Source organism: Chionomys nivalis, chromosome 9, assembly GCF_950005125.1.
Source record: "Chionomys nivalis chromosome 9, mChiNiv1.1, whole genome shotgun sequence".
Classification (NCBI taxonomy): Eukaryota; Metazoa; Chordata; class Mammalia; order Rodentia; family Cricetidae; genus Chionomys; species Chionomys nivalis.
The window spans coordinates 27,981,765-27,998,763 of NC_080094.1; the positions used below are offsets into that span (position 1 = coordinate 27,981,765).

The window sequence follows — 16,999 nt, forward strand, 5'->3', positions numbered from 1 at the left end:
AGGCCTGGACCACCACATCTGGCTTTTGGGTTTTATGCTAAATAGTTAAAGAATGGCAGGATGAAGTATCTTCGCTCTTCGAAATGCAATCTTCTTTGAGAAATACATTTCTAATATAAGAAGTCTATTTACTCAGCCTGATAGAAAACTTAAATTTCTAAAAACTTTTGGATATATTTATTTTTGTATTTATGAGTGTTTTGCCTACATGTATGCATGCCTACTACGAGCATCCCTGCTGCCCACAGAGGTTAGAAGAGAGTATCAAATCCTCCTGGAACTAGTTACAGATGGTTGTGAGCCTCCATACAAGTGATTGGAACTAAACCCAGGTCCTCTGCAAGAACAGTGTTCTTAACCACTGACCCAAAACTTACATTTATTATACATAGAACATTCTAGTTAAGGTTGTGGACTCTGGATTCACCAGATCTTTGTCTAGGTGCCATTTTTATGACATCTAGTCTGTGGCCCAGGACAGTAACTTCAGCGTTCTTCAGCCTCCTCATCTGGAATTTGGGGTCAGGAGCAGTATTAGCTGTTAATATTCTTTCTGTAGTGAGCACAGAAGAGCTCATTGAGTGTTTCAGGGTTATAATAATATAATTATTCCATAATAACTAATAAAATAATTTCATTGTTTCAGGGAGGGAGAAGAGATGTGGATGGTTAACAACAAGTATAACCTCGTATTTAAATTTTTCTTAGAGGGAACACGAGAATAGAAGAGGCATGTGAAATGTATACCAGAGCCGCAAATATGTTCAAGATGGCCAAGAATTGGAGTGGTATGTACAATATTTTGTTTACTTATTAGGTAAATACTTTAAAACCTAATTTTGTAGGAAGACAGGACTGTGCGTCCTGTTAAAGAGTGAGACTGTTGGTTCCAGAGCAGGCGTTGGTGCCGAGAGGATCCTCATCTCAGGTAACTAACCTGGTTTCAAGGTTGACCATCGGGACAATGTCTCCCTCAGTTTCTACAGATTCCAGGCTTGTGGAATCTGAAAGAAGCATTTCATGGGCTAGGAAGGGTAGGCATGCCCCTAGAATTGTATTCCAATAAATACAATGCCATAATTATAGGAAAACTCATTGGGAACTAACAAGATGGCTAGAAATACCTTAGCATGAGTTGAGAATTTCAAAGCAATTCTCTACTCTAAATTCACTGAAAACGGAGTGACAGCATAAGCCCCATTAGCTAGCACATTCTTTAAGTTAAGCCCTCACACTAAGATTCTCCTTGTCTGAGGGGACTGTCCTTACTAACTAGAGAGAAAAATACATGCTTTTCCCTTGGAAACTTCTATAGCTCAGATGGTGATGGGATCCTTATGCAGGTGAATGTGGAGGCATCCTTAGGCCAGAGAGAACATGGGTCTCCTGCTTGGCCAACAGCTGTTTTTACTAGCTTTTACTAGCTGCTGTTATCCATTTCCTGTAAAGCAGACACTTTGTTTCAAAGGAGAAGATGCTTTTGAGCTGGGTGGATCTGAAAGGCTGCATCTAGCTCTGAAGTTCCTTTATTAGCTTACTTTGCAGTAGAGCTTTAGTTTAAAGGGAAAGGGAAGGGTTTCAAAAGAACTTATGCCCACATTGTATTTTACTAAAGAAGAAATGGAAGATAAACAGAATCGTCCCCCAGCCCATCTTTTCTATTCAAGTCCTGTAATCATGGGTGAAAAGTAATCTCACCCAAGAGCGCTAGGAAATGCACCTGCAAAGGCCCCTGTCCTTCATATAACCGTGGAGACCTGCCGTGTACCCTGCCTCTGTCTGTCGCCAGGGTAGTGTAGGGTAGTGTCCCCAATGTCCCTGTGTTCTGCCCTTTCTCAGTTTTATTTTGAGATAGTGTCAGACTATGTAGCCCAGGCTGCTCTGGCACTCAGTATAAGCCCAGATAGATCTTGTACTTAGAGCCATCTTCCTCCCTCATCTCCCAGGTGCTAGGATAGTAGCATGTGCCTCCCTGCTTAGCTCCCAGACAGTCTTACTGAGGTTCAGTAAGTCAGGTCATGTATTGGGTTTGTACACTGACCTTCCAGGACTGTCTTCTTCCTTTTCTGAATTCATCTGCTCATGCTCTGGGCTCCCACTCCAGAGCCTTGGCATGTGCTGTTTCCTCTCTCTGCATACTTTGCCCTTGTTTACGTCTTTCTTCAGGTCCAGCTTCAAATGTTATCTTCTCAGCCTGTTCACTTTTGACTACCCCTTATAGTCAACAGTCTTCTTCCTGGAAACTCGCTACTCTTCACCACTGCCCACATTACCACCTAGCAAAAACATGGAAGTTACCTGGTGTTTTAGTTATTTATATTTGCATGTATTTATTACATGGTGGCCCTCACTAGCATGTACTTTTGAAGGTCAGAGTGTTTATGTGTTTTCCATTCTGACTGCTCTCCAGGGTCCACATTGCATCTCTGATGTAGTAGATATTCAGTATATTTATTTGTTAATTGAATAAATAAACACGAGGCCCTGAATTGCTCTGGTGGTGATCATGACACCATTTTGTCTCTTATAAGTTTAAAAGTTCTTTTATAATGATTAAGCTACTATACTATACTCTTATAATGATTCAGGCATTATTCAAACTAAGTGTGACACACTGGGTAGCCTCCCAGAGGCCGTTCTCCTTAAGAACACTTCCAGATCGAGAGAGACTTGCCTTGGTAGCAGAAAAGGGAAGCCAGCACTAAGTATTATCTTGGAGATTGAGGTAGCCCAGAGGAACTGGCTGTTGCAATGTGCTGGAGTACAGGGTGTGCCAAGGAGAGATGTGTCTGCACCAGTGCTTCCGGAGCCAGAGCCTCCCGACTTCATGTCAGGTCCAGGTCACTGCATTCTTCCAAGGCAGAGACCATCAAAGCTGATCTGCTGGCTTATTCTTGCAGCTAACCTGACTTTGGCACCTCTCAGTCTTTTATCTCTGGTGTGGCTCTCCAGTTGCCAGCAGGGGGTTATTCTGATCCAGCTCTAGCTGTAAGGCCAGTTCTCATTGGTCAGTATCCCCCTTAGTCCTTTTCTGCTACTGGAACCAAATACCTTCATCTGATTAATTTATAAAATATAGAAATATATTGCTCACAACTTTGGAGGCAGAAGAGTTCAAGATCAAGGTGCCAGCAGATTCAGCATCTGGTGAGGACTCCTCTCTGCTTCCAAGATGGCTTCTTCTTGCTTCATCCTACAAGGCAACTTGCTCCTTTCAGTATCTTCTGTAATGGTACTACTTCCACTCATAAATGTGGAATACTCATGAATTAACAACTTCCTTAAAGGCCCTAATGGATAATACTATTACATTGGGTATTCGATTCCATAATATGAAGAGTGGGGGCCAATTTCATGTGTACTCTTGTGTCAGAAACAGAAGCATAAGACAAGAATTGAACTGGAGCAGGCTACAGGGTTTGTGTGGCTTCCTTTCCTTGATGATGATCAGAGTTCCATGAGGGAGTCAGGTTAATGCCTGTGAGGACAGTGTTTGGGACAAGGGAGATGGCTAAAGTTTCACAGAATTGGATGTTTGATTTCTTACAGGTAAATTTAAAGCAAGTAGTTCCTTAGCAGAGTGCACTTCTTCTGCTTTGTGATGTTAATACAGCCTCTAGCTGGGAGGATAATACCCAGAACAGCTTGAAGGAAGAGGGGCTCACTTAGCTCACAGGTTTAGGGGCTCAGTCTGCTTGTTTGACCCCATGTGCATGGGTAGGGTAGATGTCATGGAGTGTGTGGGGGGGGGTAGAGGAGCTGTCTTATTGTGGACAGGAAGCAAGGGCAAGGAAAGGAAGGTGGCCCTGACAAGTCTCAGTCCCAGCCCTCAGTGACTTTTTTTTTTTTCACTTAGGCACACCTCTTAAAGCTTCTAGGACTAACTAAAATAGCACCGCCAGCTGGAGATGAAGCTTTCAGAACATGAACCTGGGCATGGCAGCACATGCCTGTCTGTAGTTCTGACACTTGGGAGGCTGAGGCAGAAGAGGATTATGAGTGGAACTTCAGGGAAGGCAAGATCCAGTCTTAGCAAACCACATCTTCCTTCCTCCAAGTACTTTTAACTTTAAGTGCTTCTCAACCCCTTGGAGGTCGAATGACCTTTTCATAGGGGTTGCCTAAGACTATCAGAAAACACAGGTATTTACTTTATAATCTATAGCAGTAGCAAAGTTACAGATGAAGTAGCAATGAAAATAATTTTATGGTTGAGAATCACCCCAACATGAGGAACTGTATTAAAGGGTTGCAGTATTAGGTGGGTTGAGAACCATTGCCTTAAGCTTTTATGCCTTTCTAAGTCATGTTTTTCTAGTGGAGCAGATTGAACAGTGACACTTGAGTAGCATGGACCCTAGGATTGAGAAATGGGTAGATGAATAGCCTTGGCTTTCGGGGCTTAGCCTTTCTTTAGTGTGTGAGGTCAAAGTGCCCCTTGTTGGGCTGATCTTATGGTGTGGGAAAGAGCTCAAGATCCTAAATGCTGAGCCGGGCGGTGGTGGCGCACGCCTTTAATCCCAGCACTTGGGAGGCAGAGGCAGGTGGATCTCTGTGAGTTCGAGACCAGCCTGCTCTACAGAGCTAGTTCCAGGACAGGCTCCAAAAAAAAGCCACAGAGAAACCCTGTCTCGAAAAACCAAAAAAAAAAAAAAAAAAAAAAAAAAAAAATCCTAAATGCTGGCTGTCAGTCATTGAGTGGTGGGTCAGAAAAAGGTGGCTCGGTGTCCAGGATGTTTGGCAGGTCCTCTGGAACTATCAGGGGAAAGTGGCCAACACCCAGTTACACTTGTCCTGATGCATGCAGTCTCTGGCTGCAGGGATTCTTTTTAGAGTCCTGTATCTTTTCTGTGTGGAGCCTGGAGTCTTTTGGGAAGCTGTTCCTCACTGTTTAATTGTGACATCTCTTTCAGCTGCAGGAAATGCATTTTGTCAAGCCGCCAAGCTCCACATGCAGCTTCAGAGCAAACATGACTCTGCTACCAGCTTTGTAGATGCTGGAAATGCTTACAAGAAGGCAGACCCTCAAGGTAAGGCCACTTATCTGTGTCTCTGGTTAGCAGCGTCTCCTGTAGTGTTGAGGCTGGTGTGCTGTGCTGGATCCTGGTAATAACAATTCTTGCATTATGGAATAAGAAATAAATTTTGGTCATTTTAATAATGTCTAATCATAAAGATATCAATGAGGAGTTGAGGAACATTTGAACAGTTTTTCATTTTGTAGCTAAAGCTAGCCTCAAACTCGAAGCTCTGCACTCCCCTGCCTCAGCCTCTCACACACTGGGATTATAGTAACCTTATCTTTATCTTTATGAAATATGTTCTTGGACGAAGAAGGAAATCCTGGTGTTTCCATCCTCCTAAATGTATTTCACTTAGGGAAGGAGTGTAGTATCCAGTGGTTAAAAGGTGTCTTAACCACACAACACTCTCTTCATTGTTTTTCTTCTTCTTTTTTTGAGACAGGGTTTCTCTGTGTAACAGTCCTAGCTGTCCTGGAACTAACTCTTGTAGACCAGGTTGGCCTTGAGCTCACAGAGATCCGCCTGCCTCTGCCTCCTGAGTGCTGGGATTAAAGGCATGTGCCACCACTGCCCAGCTTTTTCATTGTTTTTCTAAGTGCTTTCCAAAGCTTTTTTTTAAATAGAAAAGAATATTGGACATTTATTAATAAAAGTTTTTCAAAAGTTACATCTCTTTCAAGAAGGATTAAACCATCCGTGTATATGGTTATCTTGAGTCTTCTTCTGTAGTCTATTTAGTTAAGACACAGTCTAAATTTCTAGGAATATATCCCAAAGAAAAATGTCATCAAGCTTTTTTGTATAAAGATTAAATATATTTTTATTTCCAAATGTGAGAGACTGGGCACAGCAGGTATGAGCAGAGTAGGTGAGCAGAATGACTCCATATTATAGAATATCATCACACAAGCATCCAAGTCCCACTCGGTTTGGGGCTGGCTGTAGTGATGCACACCTGTGATCCCTACACTTGGGAAACTTGAGGCTGGAGGCTTGGGAATTGCAGACCAGCCTGGGATATGAGATCCTACCTCAAAAAAACAAAGGGCTTGGATTCATAGAATGTTTGTTGACCTGGTAAATGTTCACTTGCTAATTAAATTAAGGAACTGAGTGTTATGTGGCCACAATTTCTAAAAAACAAAAAAAAACAAAACCATGTGCATGTGGAAACACATCCAGAGCACTGGAAGGGAGGAAGGGAGGCACTGAAGTGGGAATGCTGGGCCTGAGTGGTGCTGTAGATAACCGTCTCCATTTTCCTCTGATAGGAAAGGCGCAACAGCGAGTGTACACTTTTAAATACACTTTAGGGAAGTCACTTTTCCTTTTTGTTATTCTAGCCACTTTTCTGTTTCTCCAGTTAAGCTTTGTTTCCTTGCTATCTCTTTCAAACTGAAGGCAAACTTGGTGCTGTCAGCCACACTGTTCTGTGAGAGGAAACTTTGTGGCTCAATGTTTTAGGAAACGAATATAACATATTAGCGTCGTTGTTGTAAAGTTTTCCATTCATTTCTTGGATATGCATATCGGTTCTTTCTTTTTTTTTTTTTTTTTTTTTTTTTCAAGACAGGGTTTCTCTGTAGCTTTGGAGCCTGTCCTGGAACTAGCTCTTGTAGACCAGGCTGATCTCGAACTCACAGAGATCCGCCTGCCTCTGCCTCCCAAGTGCTGGGATTAGAGGCGTGCGCCACCACTGCCCTTGGATATGCATATCAACGTAACTGCTAGTATACCAACGTTTAGCATCTTGGAGTGGTATACACATTTGCATATTTGGCTTATTAGATTCACACTCCTGACTGAGTACAGTTTGACCAGCTGCCTCATGTTCCTGCTGAAGTACCTTCTTGTCATGGGTTGCCTATTAAGTCACAAGCCAAAAGAAACATTCTTCCCTTAAAAAGGAAGAGTTGAGTAAGTGTTACAAAGTGCTTTTGATGATGGCCACATGAAGAGTGGAGACTGTTGAAATGGTCTTTCTTGTGAAGAAGTGATATTTTCCAAAATTAATATAACACATATGGTATTAATGAAGGCTGCGTTGACCTTGTATAGTAGTAGGTTTGGTTTACCAGTGTGGGTGGCAATCCCTGTGGTCTTGTTTCCTTTGTAATAGAATCTGCCGCCTGGATGGACTCCCTAAGAGTTACTGAGCCAGGATTACTGCAGCCACATGCCTTTAAATACCAGTGCAGCTGCTAGGAACAAAGCCACACTAATGAGTCTGGACTGTGCATGATTGTGTCTGCTCCCACTAACCAGCCTGCTGACCCACTACCCCAGATTTTACTTCCTGCCATCAGTAACAGCCAGGTAACAGGCTCAGCTGAACCCTCTTTCACTGAATGAATTTTTCATTGTTTTTCTTAAATGCCCACGCTTCAGAGGCTATCAACTGCTTAAATGCAGCCATCGACATTTACACAGACATGGTAAGACATTGCATTGCTTGAATGGCTGTGGGGTGGCATCCTGGAGCTGCTTTAGAGTTATGTTTTCCTTCCTGTTCTCAAACTGATTGGTATTTTGTGTAGGTTAAGCAGGTGGATGACTCTGCTCTCTCCCCTAGGGAAGGTTTACAATCGCAGCCAAGCATCACATCACGATTGCAGAGATCTATGAGACTGAGCTTGTGGACATTGAGAAGGTGAGCACTGGCCGCGCCTATGAGCTCGGTGCAGAAGGTAGATGCTCGGCCTCTTTGGAATCCTCTCCTGCTCTTTCCCAGCTGATTAGAGTAGTCCAGCATCATTACAGGTGTCCTGGAGGAGACTGCCTAGGCCTAGCTGGCAGAGTAAAGGGACTCTTTCCCTGGAGTGCCAGAGAGATGCTGAGCTTACCTGTTGTTTGTGCTTTGATTCATGTCAGAATACTCAAAAGACTTGCCACCTGTCTGCCAAGTTCTCTGAGGCTCTGGACATGTTGAAGGCAACCACTACTTGCTCAACATCACTGCTCTCATCTGCTTGCAGGCCTTTCTTCTTGGGTCCCACAGTCTCTGAGCCAAAATGGGTTTTAGACCGGATTACTTATCTTCCCAAGTGCCGCCCTTACCCCTGAGTTCTCCGGTCAGCAGGCTCCCTGCCCTTTCTCTTGTCCCCATCTAGCTTCTAAAGAGTTGCTTTGGGTGCTGTTCTCACTACTCTTGTAGTGCCAGAGCCCCCCGCACGTCTCCTCTCGCATTCTCTCATCCTAGACTCTAGAAGCAAAGCAGACACCGTGAGCCTTGATACTAGTGTGTCAGTGTGGCCTTATGGTCTTTTTTTTCTCTTAAGATCCATTTTAAGCCATGCCAAGGTAGTGTGTAACTTTAATCCCAGAACTCAGGAGGTAAAGGCAGGTGGATCTCTGAATTTGAAGCTACCCTAGTCTACAGAGCTAGTTCGAGAACAGCCAAGGCTACACAAAGAAACCCTGTCTCAAACAAACAGTCATTTTATATGTTTGGGTGTTCTGTCTACATGTCTACATGTGCCCTGGGAGGTCAGAAGAGAGCATTGGATCCCCCGGACCTGAAGTTACAGATGGGTTGATCCTCCCTGTGGGCACTGGGAATCAAACCTGGGTCCTTTGGAAGAACTCTCCAGCCCCTGCATCCAGGCTTCTGTTGACACACCCTTCAGGAACAGCTGGAGACCTGCATTAGCTCTTCAGGACCTCACTGAGTTGCTCCTCCCACCACACTCCTGTACCTCTGGGGACTCAATTTTATCCTGTTCTTTTTCTCTGTTCACCTTGCTCTAGCCACTGCCCTGGGACCTGGGTACCAGCTGTTCCCTCTGTTTGTCCAACTCTTCCTCGCACACCCACAAGCTGACTCCTTTTGTCCTTTATCACCCTTTCCAGCTGATGGCCCCCTAATTAAGATTTAGACCCCAGGAATACTTAACCAGATGACACCTCCACAAATGCACACTCTTTACTCATCCCCACCCCCTTTACCACCACATTTCACCCTTCATCCTGTGGCATATGCTTCTTCACAGTTCTGGTATTTCTGTCTCCTTCCCACCTCTGGGCTTGGTGCCATATCTGCCGAGTTCTGCCACTACTTTTCTGATAGGCCCCAAGGGCCAAGACATAGTAGGTTCTAAACAAATGCTAACGTGTAAGCAAGCATACTGCCCTCTCTCTGACATAGTCAAGGATGCAGGAAGCATGCAAGACTGATATCTTACCAACTGCCACAGTTGTTGCATTTACTTCATGCTGTTCACCCCCCAGCATACACACACACACAGAGAGAGAGAGAGAGAGAGAGAGAGAGAGAGAGAGAGAGAAACACACTCTGCCCCATTCCCTATTTTTTTTTTTTTTTTTTTGAGGAAGCTCTGGTCTTAATCTTAATCTGTGTGTGCGTTGGGTGCACAGACTGGGGCCTGGGGAGTGAATAGAGTCTGCAGTTTATCTCTGGTGTAGGATTAATAAAGGGATGGGAGGGGACAGGTCTGCTGTGACGGGGGCTTAATTTTTCTCAGCAACTGGGATGGACATTGTCTTTTTACTGACCAGTGGGTCCTGTGGAGCATGTTGAATGTGCACAGGCATCATTCTGGGTTGCTTTTAGGCCCATGGCAGTCAGAAGGGCACACTGGCCTGGCAGTCAGAAGGGCACACTGGCCTGGCAGTCAGGAGAGCACACTGGCCTGGCAGTCAGGAGAGCACACTGGCCTGGCAGTCAGGAGAGCACACTGGCCTGGCAGTCAGAAGGGCACACTGGCCTGGCAATCAGGAGGGCACACTGGCCTGGCAGTCAGGAGAGCACACTGGTCTGGCAGTCAGAAGGGCACACTGGCCTGGCAGTCAGAAGGGCACACTGGCCTGGCAGTCAGGAGAGCACACTGGTCTGGCAGTCAGGAGAGCACACTGGTCTGGCAGTCAGAAGGGCACACTGGCTTGGAGCCCATTCCTTATACCAGGGAATATTTCACACAACCACTTCACTACATGGGCTCCACAAATTGGGGTGAATGAAATGGCTTCTAGGGTTGTCATTTTTTTATTTTTGGTTTGTCATGGTGGCCATTTTGAACTTCTAGTACCTGGTCTGTTTTTGTTATTCTGTGAATTAGCCAGTAGGTGGCACCTTCTTTTCACTGATGTATTTTGTTCTGTTGAAAGAAGTTTAAGAAATAAAGCCTGAGTGTGATATGCACGTGATCCCAGCCGTCAGGAGTTTGCAACTGAAGAGTTATAAACTCAAGGCCAGTATGGCTGCAGAGCAAGGCACTGCCTTAAAATATATATATATTTTATATATATATATATATATATATATATATATATATATATATATATATATATTTTACACACACACATACAGAGCAAGTTCCAGGACAGCCAGAACTACACAGAGAGACCCTATCTCAGAAAAAGCGAACAAACAAACAAAAAAGATTTAAGAGTCAGAGGAATGGGGAGTTTGCCATGAGATGGTCTCTCCTGGAGACCAAATCCATAAAGCCTCACCAGCAGGAGTGCCTAAAGATCAGATGAACACGGAGAGCAATAGACGCGCTAGTGTGGACAGAGGAAAACCCAGGCCTCAGCCCTAGCCAAAGTCTGCAGGCAGCTAAAGAATGCTGAGAGCAAGAGAAATTGTCTTCCCCAGGGACAAGCATACTAGTTTGTTATCCAGTACCAACTGGTTAGCCCTGATACACAGACTGAGCATATGTGTAACAACAATTAATGAAAAAATAGGCCCCGAATTTGAAAGAGAGCAAGGAGTGTTTGGAGGAAGAAAAGGAATGGGGAAAATGATGTAATTATAATATCAAAAAATAAAATAATTAAAACAAAACAAAACCTTGTAGCCAGGAGTGGCTTGAATACCAGCATTTGGGAGGTAGAGGCAGTTGGGTCTTTGTAAGTTCAAGGTCATCCTGAACTCATAGCAAGTTCCAGGACAGTTCCAGTGACACTCCCTAAAAATAATTAAATAAACATATAAAGGTTATAATAAACATCTTCCTAATAAATATTAAATTAGACCAAATTGTTAAGTATGTACTTCTCCCCAATCCTTCTATCTAAGACAGCAGCTCCATATGGCTCAGCTCAACCCTGTTCATTGCTCTCAGTGAAAAACTGGGAAGAGGGTAGCTCCCTCTCTCTAGGAAGAGGGTCTGTGGTCCAGGTTTTTTTTTTACAAGAGAAACGGGTATGGCTTTTTGTGCCTTGATCCATTTATTACAGTGGAAACAGTGCTGAGTAGTTCAGAGAATAAGAAGGGTTCAGAAGGGGAAAGAGGGTGAGGCCAGGCATCAAATCTAAAGCTTCATAGAGGTCAGGCATGCACTCTACCACTAGGCTACACCCCAGCCCCCAATCATAACTTCGCTGTGGTCCTTTGTATTGGATGTTGACAGTGGTCTAGCAGGGGCCTTTTGTTCATTCACTTCTGGTTACTGAGCACCTGCCATACAGTAGGCATTATCCTAGGCTCAGGATGCTATGGTGAACAGTAGTCCTGGGCTTTCCCTCACAGAACTTGGAACAATGTGTGTGGTGGTTCTGAGAAGGATTCCAAGTAATTGTATTGTCCTGCTGCTTTTTATGAACTTTTCTATCTGTTAAAATGGGGTCATAGTGTACCTAACCTTTTTCTGACTTGGCACTTCTACCCTTTACCTTTAACTGTATGAGGCTCACATGTTGAACCAGTGAAGGTTTTTTTTTTTTTTTTTTTTTTCTGTTATAAATAACATTGAAGAAATCCGTTTGGAGAGCATAGTAGGTAGGTGGGCTATGTGACTGAGATACAGAGTAGAGGTATCTTATTGAAGAACTGTTCAAGTGTGTATCCTTGGGATGTTCCACAACCTAGAGACTTTGGTAGTATTGGCTCTGGGAGCTGTAATCACTACTTTACAGACAGGCTGAGGCCGCGGGCTTTTAAAGGGGTATTCAGGCGTAGTTCTCAAGCCTGCTTCATTGTAGTTGTTTTCTTATTTCTGTACCTAGCACCTTTAGTCCAGTAGTTGTATATTTGGGGCCTGTTGGGAAAGCTGTGTAAATTAAGGCAGAGGACTGCAAACCTATTGCTTGCTTATATATGTCTAAAAGCTAGCAAAACTGATTTACTGCTTAATCATCAGAATCAAAACCATTTGTGACTGATAAAAATTGGGCCAGTGAGGTGGCTTGGGGTAAAGCACTTGCTGTGTAAGCCTGATGAACTAGTCCAACCCCCAGAACCCAGACAAAGTGGAAGGAGAAAACCCACTCCACAGAGTATCCACTGACTTCCATGTGCCTCTGACCCGCCCTCCCCCAGTCAACTCTTTCAAATGTTGAAATCATGTGAAAATGAAGGTGTCCTGTCAGTCTCTAGACAGCACGTATTCCGATGTCATTGGTGGCTGTACTGTTACAGGATCACTGAGTACTGCAGCAGAGCTCAGTCAACTCCTAGACCCCAAAGTGTGATTTAAGCCACTGCAAAAAATGCTTATCTGATCCCTGTTTTAAAGCCTCCTACAGACTTACCTGTTACCATTTGGGCTGTAGAAGCCATTGATTTTTCAGGCCTTTACCAGTATACATGCTCTGTTGCCCCCGTAACTGCCTGAAAAGCAGCAAATTATTTCCAGATTCATCCTCATCAGGCTTCTTTTCTTTTTCCTTCTGGATTTTCAAGACAGGGTTTCTCTGTGTAGCTGTTCTAACTGCTCTGGAACTCTCTAACTGCTCAGGGTGGCCTTGAACTCACAGAGATCCACCTGCCTCTGCCTCCCAAGTGCTGGGATTATTCATGCACCACCTCCGCCCACTCTCATCAGATTTATTAAAGCAGTATATACCACCATCCTGTTCTTCTAACTGCTTTGCATACTTTGGGGCTCTGATAGTGTGGTCTACCTTCTAAAGTGTTGGTCGGGTCTGATTTCACTAATACTCTTGTCACAGCCCAATGAGGGCATCTGGCTTTCTTCTCCATCCCTTTGACTATTGCTTGGGTGTCACATATTTTAAATGGAAGGAACTCCTTTGCTTAGGTGATACTTGTGGTGGTAGGAAAAGCCAAAGCTGTTGCAGTAAGTTGCAGAGTCTAATGGCTTCAGAGCCCTCTAAACTAATACTCCAGGGTGCAGATTTGACAGGGATGAGTATTCTGGGATAAGGGGTCAGTTAGGAAGCAGGTTGATAGAATTTGGCCATCTTCAGTCACCCCAGACCTGACCATGTCTTATAACTTTTAGAAAGTGGAAAAGAAGAAAGGGTACTGAGTAAGATCTTTGACTATTCACATCTATCAGAGAACTAGTCATGGGGCCACCCTGACTACAGTGGAAGCTGGACCATTTGCCGTGAGTAAGTAACTACTGGTTACTTTTCTGTTGCTGTACATGAAACAGCATGACCAAAAGCAATTTATGGAATAAAGAACTTATTTTGTTTTGAGTTCCAAGGGGATAGATTCCATCATGACAGGGAGGCATGACAGCCAGCGACAGACTTTGTGGTAGAAGCAGGAAGCCAAGAGATCATATCTTCAATGTCAAACACGAGAGAAGGAAGTAGAAGTGGGATGGGGCTGTAAACTCTTAAAGCCCACCCTCAGTGAGGGCTTCTTCCAGCAAGCCTGTACTTTCCCATAACCTCTCCATACAGCACCATGAACTGGGGCCAAGTTGTCAAATATGTGAGCCTAAGAGGAACATTTCCCATTCCACAGATAGATTCGGATGAAATCAACCATTCTTTCTCCAGGAGGCTTCAGGGCCACATGCTTTACTGTATTTGCTGAGGAGACCAAGTTCAGAAAGATTTGTCACTGGAATAAGCTTAATTATAGGAAAAAAAATATCGGTGTACATGTAGTTTTAATTTTTTTTCTTACATATATTCATTTATTTTTTGTGTGCACATGTGTCATGACATGCTTGTGGAGGTCAGGGGACAACTTGCAGGAATCCCTTCTTTCCTCCCACCATCAGAGTTCCAGGGATCAAACTCGAGTGCCAGGCTTGGCAGCAAGCGCTTTAACCTGCCAAGTCATCTTACCAGCCTCCATGTGTAGTTTTTAAATGCAATTCGTGGAATGAATTGTTTGTAAATTACATGTATGTACTTTCAGGCTATTGCACATTATGAGCAATCTGCTGATTATTACAAAGGAGAAGAATCTAACAGGTACGTGCTTTTCTTCATATCTGTAATGGGCTTTTCATATGTGGTAAAGGATAGCTCATCTCTGTTATCTGAGCATCTCTGCCAGAAGCAAGTGGCCTCAGGCCATGTCACTTACTCTGCACTGTGCTACTTTCAGCTCTGCTAACAAGTGTCTGCTGAAGGTGGCAGCCTACGCTGCACAGCTGGAGCAGTATCAGAAAGCCATCGAGATCTACGAGCAGGTGAGGACACTGTTATGTTTGTAACAATCACTGCTACCGACTGCTTAAAACATTCCCGGCACTCCCAAAGAAGTTTGGAAAGAACGACAGCCTGGTTTCTGTTTCCCTGGTTTGCCATTCTTGACCCTTTCACATATATAGAATACTACACTATCTGTTCTTGTGTCATTTGTCGCAGTGTTTTCAAGGTTCTTCATATTGTAATGTGTCAATGTTTCATTGCTTTTCATGGTTGAATAATATTTACTCTGGTTTATATGTTCATCTGTTAGTAAGCATTTGGGGTGCTTCCACTTAGGGTCTATTGAGGACATACTGCTGTGAACATTTGTCCTTAACTATTGTGGGAACATGTTCTCAGTTGTTTTGGCTACATACTTGGGGATGGAATAGAGATTGTTGGGCTTCATGGTACACCCAAGCCTGCCTTACTGAGGACTACCGGAATCTTACAGAGTACTGAATCATTGAGCACTCCCAGCACAGTGCCCAGGGCTCAACTTCTCTACATCCCCACTAGCATCTCTCTGTGGTGCTTAATGAGTGTGAAGGGTCATTTCTTCTTTCTCTCAGCTGAGTTATACTAATTTTTATGTGCCCACTGGCTGTTTTCTGTTTTTTGTGAAATGTCTGAGTCCTTTTTCATTTTGAGAGTTAGGAATTCTTTAACCCTAGATATTAGGATACAAGTTCTTTATGGTCAGGAATAACTTAACACTTTTTTCCTGTTGTATGGATTTCCTTTTTATTCTGTTACTTATTTGCCTTGATCTAGATTTTTTAATCTTTAAAATAATTTTTTACATGTATTTATTTTGTGTGTGTGGAGTGTGTGCGTGGAGTATGTGAGTGTAGAAAATGGAGTACAGAAAACCTGTGGAAAAGAGAGGACAACTTGAAGGAATTGGTTCTCTCCTTCTATGTCTGGGTCTTGGGACTCAAACTTAGGTCTCCAGGCAACAAGCACTTTACCAACTGAGCCATCTCGCCAGCCTCTGAATTTTTAATTTTTATGAACTCTTAGTTTGTCTTTTCCTTTTTACTATCTGTATTTTGTTGTTGAATCCTTGTATATTTAAATTGAGCATCATGAATCATTTTAACCAGTAATTTGTTCTAAGAGCCTTAAGATTTCTGCCCTTTGGTTCAGGTCTTTGGTCCAGTGAGTTAAGCTATTCGTGTGCCTGTTAACCAGGGATCCACCTTCACTCTAACATCACGGTCCCTGGGTAAAAGCACTCCTCAGTGGTCTGGCAGTTGTCTCACTCCAGGGCTCTACTCCATCCATCCGTCTAGCTTTATGCCGGTATCACTTAGTTCTGACAAAGGTATCTTTTTTTTTTTTTTTTTTTGGTTTTTCGAGACAGGGTTTCTCTGTGGTTTTGGAGCCTGTCCTGGAACTAGCTCTTGTAGACCAGGCTGGTCTCGAACTCCCAGAGATCCGCCTGCCTCTGCCTCCCGAGTGCTGGGATTAAAGGCGTGCGCCACCATCGCCCGGCCCTGACAAAGGTATCTTTACAGGGAAATTTGAAAACAGGAACTATCTGTCCTGCAGTCCTTCTCAAGATTGTCCTCCTGCTGGATCCCTTGAATTAACATAAATGTTGGGATCAGTATGTTATCCTACAGTGAATCTAGCCTCACTGTTAATAGGACTTGAACTGGGTGTGTAGAGCAATTCAAAGAGCATATTAGTTAAGGTTCTCCAGAGACAGACAGAGCAATAGATTGGAGCGCAGGAAGAAAAGAAAGATGTTAGGGGTTCACTCTCAGTAGTAGTGGTTGAGATGGCCCAGATCTATCATGAAAACAGATTATATGAGCCTAGCCCAAATGCAGAAGAGCTTTGTCTCAATTCTAGAACTATCAAGTCCTTTTCTTAAATTAAAAAAAAAAAAAAAGTATTTTTTATTATATTTGCTTATTGGGGCAAAGGGTAAATGCAAAGAAAATTGTAGAAGTCAGTTCTCTCACCAGGAATCCAGGAAATTAACAGGCTGCCCAGCTTGGTGTAAGCACCTTTACCTCTAAGCCATCTCACCAGCCTTTTGCTTAGACTTCTTATTGGTCCAGGCATCAGTAAGTTGGCTGAGGCCCATCCCTGTTGGGAAGGGAAGTCTGCTTTTCTTCTCTGCTGATTGAAATGCTAAATCTTACTCAGAAACATCCAGGGTGATATTTAGCTAGTATCTGGGCACCAAGTTGACATATATAGAGTTAATCCTCAAAAAATATTGCCATTTTTTAATATTTAGTATTTAAGTAATATATTACATAGTTTTTGTGTTGCTGTGACTAAATGCCTGACAAGAGTAATTTAAAGACAGAAAGGTTTAGGCAGGCATTGGTAACACTGCCTTTAACCTCAGCATTTGGGAGACAGAGTCAGGCAGTTCAAGGTCAGCCTGGTTATGAGCCAGTTCCTGAACAGCTAGGGTTACACAGAAAAATCCTGTCTCAAAAAACCAAAACCACAGAGGGGTGGGGGAGGGGAGTGTTACAGTTCCAGGGTATAAATCCTTTATGGTCAGAACTCACAGCAGAAGGAATACAAGGCAGCAGGTCACATGGCCTCCACAGTCAGGAGGCGGAGAATGATAAGGACTGATTGAT

The 16,999-nt window shown here is 43.6% G+C and overlaps 1 protein-coding gene across 1 annotated transcript in view; it reads left to right on the forward strand.

Annotated features, from left to right (window-relative positions):
• The window catches only part of Napb (NSF attachment protein beta), a 42,716-nt gene that overhangs the window by 16,482 nt on the left and 9,235 nt on the right, over positions 1 to 16,999 (forward strand). The window contains exons 2-7 of the mRNA XM_057780913.1: positions 709 to 788; positions 4,914 to 5,030; positions 7,413 to 7,459; positions 7,597 to 7,674; positions 14,110 to 14,165; positions 14,302 to 14,386. Of these exons, the coding sequence (XP_057636896.1) occupies positions 709 to 788; positions 4,914 to 5,030; positions 7,413 to 7,459; positions 7,597 to 7,674; positions 14,110 to 14,165; positions 14,302 to 14,386 (463 nt within the window). The remainder of the gene's footprint in view (positions 1 to 708; positions 789 to 4,913; positions 5,031 to 7,412; positions 7,460 to 7,596; positions 7,675 to 14,109; positions 14,166 to 14,301; positions 14,387 to 16,999) is intronic.